We start from the raw sequence: 6,000 nt of genomic DNA on the forward strand, positions 1-6,000 counted from the left end.
ATGATAGCACCAGATCTATTTAGAAAGGAGAAACACTAGCCTCTGAAATGCAGGGGGCACAGCGTGTGACCCAGACAGTTATCAGCTAACATGAGACGTGGAGTGTAAAGTAGGGGATTTAAACCAGTGACTTGAAAAATCAAGGAAGCAAAGAGGCAGAGTCACAGAGTGGCATCCATGGTCCGAAGGAGGCGTCTCAGGGTGTGATCTGATCAAACAGACTGAGCCAAGACATGGAGCCCAGAGGACATTTACTGAGCACAGCCTGCTGGCCTCTGTGGTAGGCGTGTTGCAGGTGGCATCTCATGTGATCCTCACAACGATCCCAAAAAGGGGGTGGGGCTACTTCCTGCAGTATTCCAATAGAACTCAAGTATTAACTAGGTAGCATGGATTTGCAATGAGGTGGGTTTGCCTCTAAAACCTGTGTTCCTTCCACCCCGACTCAGTCCCTTGAACTCCTTGTCGCTGTCCTGCCTGGTCTCCAAGTTTATTTGGTGCATCCAGACCCGTGAGGGCACTTCTGAGCCCCCGTTAGGGGCGGTGAGGAGCCCAAGTTTCGCTTGCTGGCAGGAATCGGTGGTTCCCTAAGACTCTAAATCAGTGGTTCTCAACCTTTCGAATGCTACAACCCTTTCACACAGTGCCTCACGTTGTGGTGACCCCAACCATGAAATTGTTTTTGTTGTTACTTCATAACTGTAATGTTGCTACTGTTATGAACCGTAATGTAAATATCTGTGTTTTCCGATGGTCGTAGGTGACCCTGCTAGCGGTTCTCAACCTGTGGGTCGCGAGAGTCTAAAAGCTACGTGTAAAAGTTCATGTCTGTGGGATTTCCCCCTCTCTCAAGTTCTGCTTCCTGACTGGCTCCCACCATCTCCCCACAGGTCCCATGCAAATGGCAGTGCCTAATTCTGGTCACTTGCCAAGTACTCTTGGGACAATTCACCCACCCCAGGGAGGCTCCAGGCTATTCAACGCAACTGTGTCCAACAGCTTTCCCCTCTGCCTCCAACAGCCGAGCTCCATGCTCGTGAGGTCCGTGTTTTTAGTCACCCCCTTTGGCCGGTATTCTCTGGGACTCTGTGATCAAGGAAAGACTCCTCATTCATTCAGTAAGACTAGGCTGAACACATAAAATGAAAGCTGAAAATGTTCCAGGTGCTGGAGTCACAAAGGTCATGAGAATTTCTTCCTTTCTCCCTAGGGTTCTGCTCCCTGGTGCAATGTGTGTGGCCTGGAGTCAGTCCTGAGGGCCAGAGCAGGAACACCTGATCGCACTGGTAACTTCCTCCACGAGGCAGCCAGGGCAGGAGCCCGGCCAGCGTCAGCATTGGCTCAGCTCTGTTCTCTCAGTTCCCACTGCTCTGTGCTGCCTCCCAGAGACCTCTCTCCTGGAAACGGTACTATATTTTCTCGGTTTATCGCTCTTTGAGAGTCAGATCCCTTCTCTAAAGGGCAAAACGAGTAGAAAGGAACGTCAGGGTAGTTCGTGTTCTGTAAGGGATGGAAGTGGCTGCCTTGTTTGAACAGCAGGTTGAAGACCCAACCAAGAGCAAAATAAAATGGGGAGAGAGAGAGAGAGAGAGAGAGAGAGAGAGAGAGAGAGAGAGAGAGAGGGAGAGAGGGAGAGAGAGAGAGAGGGAGAGAGAGAGAGAGAGGGAGAGAGAGAGAGAGAGAGAGAGAGAGAGAGAGAGAGAGAGAGAGAGGGTTGTTTTTTCAGGCTATGTCCTTAAGCAAGATTGGTATTTTGCATTCAGCAAAACCCCACTTCTCCTAGATTAAAAACCCATTTTTATTATGGGAGGGGTAAGTGGCATGTTGTCATTTCTTAGCAGTTCACAGAGTTACAGTGCACCTGTTTGTTACTAAAAACCTGGAGCCAGTCAGAGATTCATAAACGGAAGGAGTGGGGAGGGCAGGGAGGGGGAGGTGTCAGGTGAAACTTAGCTTAGCTTTCATAATAGAACCACGTTTGTTCCCAGTCCTCACCCATTTATTCCACTGGTTTTTAAGCCACTTCGGAGTTCTTGCACCAAGATATTAGAGAATATTTTATGCCTTAGAGTCCATTTAAAAAAAATGCTTAAAAAGCTGATCAACTAACGTTTAGTTATTCCTCGTGAAGAGAAATGTTCAGCTGGTTTACAATGACACACATTCAGCTGCACGTGGAAGAACAGTCTGGGAACCAGGAGTCTGGACAGCCGGTAGCAGCTGGGCTTAACAGCCAGTAAGGGACTAACTACACAAGCATTAGAAAACAAAAATCAAGCAAATGTACACGTGCAAAGACAAATCAGGAAAGAAAAAAAAAAAAGCCCAGCTTTACAAGAGGAAATGCACAAGTAGCTGAGGACAGTTCCCAGGAAGAAGTGAGTTCCTTTGAATGGATTACTTACCCGCACACGCAGAATCCCCGTTTCCCGAAGGGGCGCCGGCAGGACAGTTCCGGCGCGGAAGAGCAGAGAGGCTAAAGCCCAGTTTAATAACTGCCGGCAGCAGAGCAGCAAGGAAGAGCAGCATGATCCTCCGGGCTTGGACTCTCAATAGGGACTAACGTGGCTTTGGCTGAGCATAGCGTGGCGGTGCGTCTGCCCCCAGGAGTGCTCACCAGCCGGCCCGCAGCCCTGGAGCATCTTCTCCAGGGCTTTCGCTGTTGCCCTTCACCTCCTTCTGCTTCAACTCAAGGCAGTGCCCAAAAGCAGGCTAATAGGGTCACTCTGGGACAGATTTTTTTATCTACGTTTTTGGGAAGCCAGCAAGAAATACCTGACACCCTTCTGACACATGTCACAATGTCACAGCCACACGGTGGAGGCCTGCAGCTGACTTTGCTGTGGCCGGCAGAGAGAGCAACGGGCAAAGGCTAGAGGGAGAGAGAGAAGAAAAAAAGAAAAAAGAAAAAGAAAAGAATGGATGGAAGGTTCCCACCAGGACCCTGGATGAAGCTGAAAGAAGAAATGTGGGGATCCGATTCCTCCTCCTCCGGCACGGTTTCTCTTTTTGAAAAGCAGAATGACTCCTCTTTCCTTTTTAAAGCGCTCTGGCTCCACCTCCTCTTCCTTTAGTGACACTTGAGTGAGCCTCTGTTTGCAAACGCGAATGCAGGCAATTCCACACGACAGGAAAGCAGGGCCAGCTGCCAAAGGAGAGATAACTGGCTACTCACCATAAATATTCTGGGCAGGAGTGGGGAGAGCAATTAGGGAGCAGCCGGCCGGGCAGCCGGGGCCTCGGAGGTACCTGCTGACTCTTAGCTACGTTTTAATATCTTGAAGGATGAAGACAGAGTTAAGCCACGCCGTATAAATCAGCAGCGAGCCACGCCGCTGATAATTCAGTCTTATAGCAATTGATCATTCTCGCTGAGCCATACGAAAGAAAGAGTGACCTTCAACTCATTCTTTGAACAAAATGTCAACACCGGTGCTCTTTCCTGGAGCCTCCTCTTTTTTTCTCTTTATAGCGGAATTTGGAAGATCATTCTTTCCAAATCAAAGGGAAACCCCTGGAGCCAGATGAGGAGAGCCAGTGTGCACAGGCACCTTTGCTTTCAGCGGGAGGATAACAAATAGCAGAGGGGCCAGGAGTGCAGGGAGAGGAGTGGGCTGTTTTTAGAGAGCAGCGCTGGAAAAAATAAGGTAATGGTGCAAAAGCTGGGAAAGCAGAGCTGACTGCTGGTCCTTCCCAAACAGTGTGGGCTCCCTTTTCCCATGGTGATAGACGGTAGAAGCTCGGAGTCTCGTTCACTCCCTCCTGACTACTTTCTACTTGGAGCAGTAGCACTTTTTTCTTTTTAAAATCTTTTTTTTAATTGATTTCAGAGAGGGGGAGAGAGATAGAAACATCAATGATGAGAGAGAATCATTGATCGGCTGCCTCCTGCAGGCCCCCTACTGAGGATTGCACCTGAAACCCGGGCATGTGCCCTGACCAGGAATCAAACCGTGACCCCCCTGGTTCATAAGTCAAGGCTCAACCACTGAGCCACAACACCAGGGCAAGAGCGTGTAGTTCAAAAGCACACCCAAGTATCTAGCTCAGGCAAACCGTGTGCACCTGATTTGATGAGCAATGGAAATTTCTGCCCGTTTACTTCACCCTGGAAAACAACCTTTCACTTACGTTGCCCAGAGTCCGTGTCCCAAGGGCTGGTCAGCGTGTAGATAAAGTGATAGTCACACAAATAACAGTCACGCCAGGGGAGGCCCGCCACGAAGGAAAACGGGAACCACTCCAAGCCTTTTCCTCATGTTTAATTCCGTCCTCATCATTCCTCAAATGCTGCGGCCACGTTTCTGAAACAGCTAGAGGCAGGATTCCGCCCATCTCAGCCGGCCTCTGCCAGGCAGCTCCCGAGCCTCAACAGGAGAAACAGACCCCGGGGGCAGCAGAAGTCACGTGGGGGGGACACATGGAATATTCCACCGCTTCCCGGACTGAGACTCAAGACTCAGAATGGGTGTCCTTCAAATAACCTGCACTGAGTTACTGCCTTTTAGCAAAATGCATTGCCGGTGTCACAGGCGACAGCAATAGCTGTGGCTTACAGGGCAACCAAGCATCAAGATTTTTCATGGAGACAAAAGAGGAGAAGGACAGGGACACAAATAGGAAATAATCCGCAACCATATTCTACGTGGATCTGGAATCTCTCGTATTGCTTTGGGTTGTAAAAAGACACGCTTTCCTAATGACGTGTCACCTAAGCCAATGGCGTCGTCACACATGCCCCTCGACATGGCTGTGGTAGAAGCTGAGGCTGGTGACTGAGAGGAAGATCAATCCCAGCTAACGCACAGACAGTTCAGGATTGCCCACCCAGCAAATCACAGGACACAGCCACCACTTAGAAAGCACCTCCAGAGATATCTACGAAGTCCATATCCTCTTACTTCCAGGGAAAGCTGAACCTGTCCTGGGCACACTAGCATCTTTCTTGTTTTAAGGTTGCTCAGAAATCTATTACAGCTGTGTGGGTTTCGCCCAGCCAGTGCTGCTCAGTGTTTGAGCATCAACCTATGAACCAGGAGGTCACCGTTGCATTTCTGGTGAGGGCACATGCCTGGGTGGTGGGCTTGATTCCCAGTGTGGGATGTGCAGGGGGCAGCCAAACAATGATTCTCTCTCTTCATTGATATTTCTATCTTGCTCACCCTCTCTGAAATCAATAAAAATATTTTTAAAAATATTAAAATTAAAAAAAAAGCTTTACTGGTTTGAGCTGCCAAATACTTTTGAGTTTCTGGGATTGAATCAAATTAACTAACTGATTTATTAAACTGCTATATGTGATAGGACACTGTATAGAGTACATACAAGAAACAGAAGTCATAATCCCCTAAGTTCAGGAGCTTGCTCAAATGAACTAACAGCAACAGCAAATAGTTTATGAGTATCCGCTAATGAATGGCCAGGCACTAAGTATTCCGGGGTTGTCAGGAAAGAAGGGGGTACTGCAGCAAACTCCACAGACTGGAGCACACAGTAGAACTTCATGTGGTTATTAGGAAACCTCACATTGGCTTGGAGAAGCAGGAAGGCCGTGCTGACAATAGGATGTGGAACAGGAACGAACAAAGAAATGAGATGTTTATTTATCAGGTCCTTCGATCCTGAGGGGCACAGCTGTGAGGGAGGAAATCCTTCTGGCAGGTCAGCAAGAGAGTTAGACAGCTCCAGATGCTCTTAAGTGTGAGTGAACATCAATAGAAAGGAGGCTATTGGAAGGCATGGTTATGTGTCCTGGTCATCGTTCTTATTGTTCCGATAAAATTTCCCTATTGGAACACAAAGCACCCTATTCTCCCAGGGCAGATGCTTGCTGTACAAACATCACTACCACCACACCATTCACAGATCGCCCCCAATATGCCAGCCTTTATTCACGTAACTTCCCATCCTCAGCACCGCTGTGAAAGGTGGATATTATTGCTTATTTCACCGGCCACTGAAGATCAGAAAGGCTAGGAAAAGTTCCCAATATCAAACATA

At 48.5% G+C, this 6,000-nt stretch overlaps 1 protein-coding gene across 3 annotated transcripts in view; it reads right to left on the minus strand.

Moving 5' to 3' along the window:
* Positions 1–3,023, minus strand: part of EGF (epidermal growth factor) — an 85,110-nt gene extending 82,087 nt beyond the window's left edge. The window contains exon 1 of one of the 3 annotated variants that reach the window (XM_045589027.1): positions 2,406–3,023. In XM_045589027.1, coding sequence (XP_045444983.1) covers positions 2,406–2,529 — 124 coding nt within the window. In that variant the 5' untranslated portion in view covers positions 2,530–3,023. The remainder of the gene's footprint in view (positions 1–2,405) is intronic. The other 2 variants (XM_045589028.1, XM_036409044.2) reach the window with 2 other exon arrangements.
* Positions 3,024–6,000: the final 2,977 nt, after the last annotated feature.

This window comes from Pipistrellus kuhlii, unplaced genomic scaffold (genome assembly GCF_014108245.1).
Source record: "Pipistrellus kuhlii isolate mPipKuh1 unplaced genomic scaffold, mPipKuh1.p scaffold_m20_p_1, whole genome shotgun sequence".
Lineage (NCBI taxonomy): Eukaryota > Metazoa > Chordata > Mammalia > Chiroptera > Vespertilionidae > Pipistrellus > Pipistrellus kuhlii.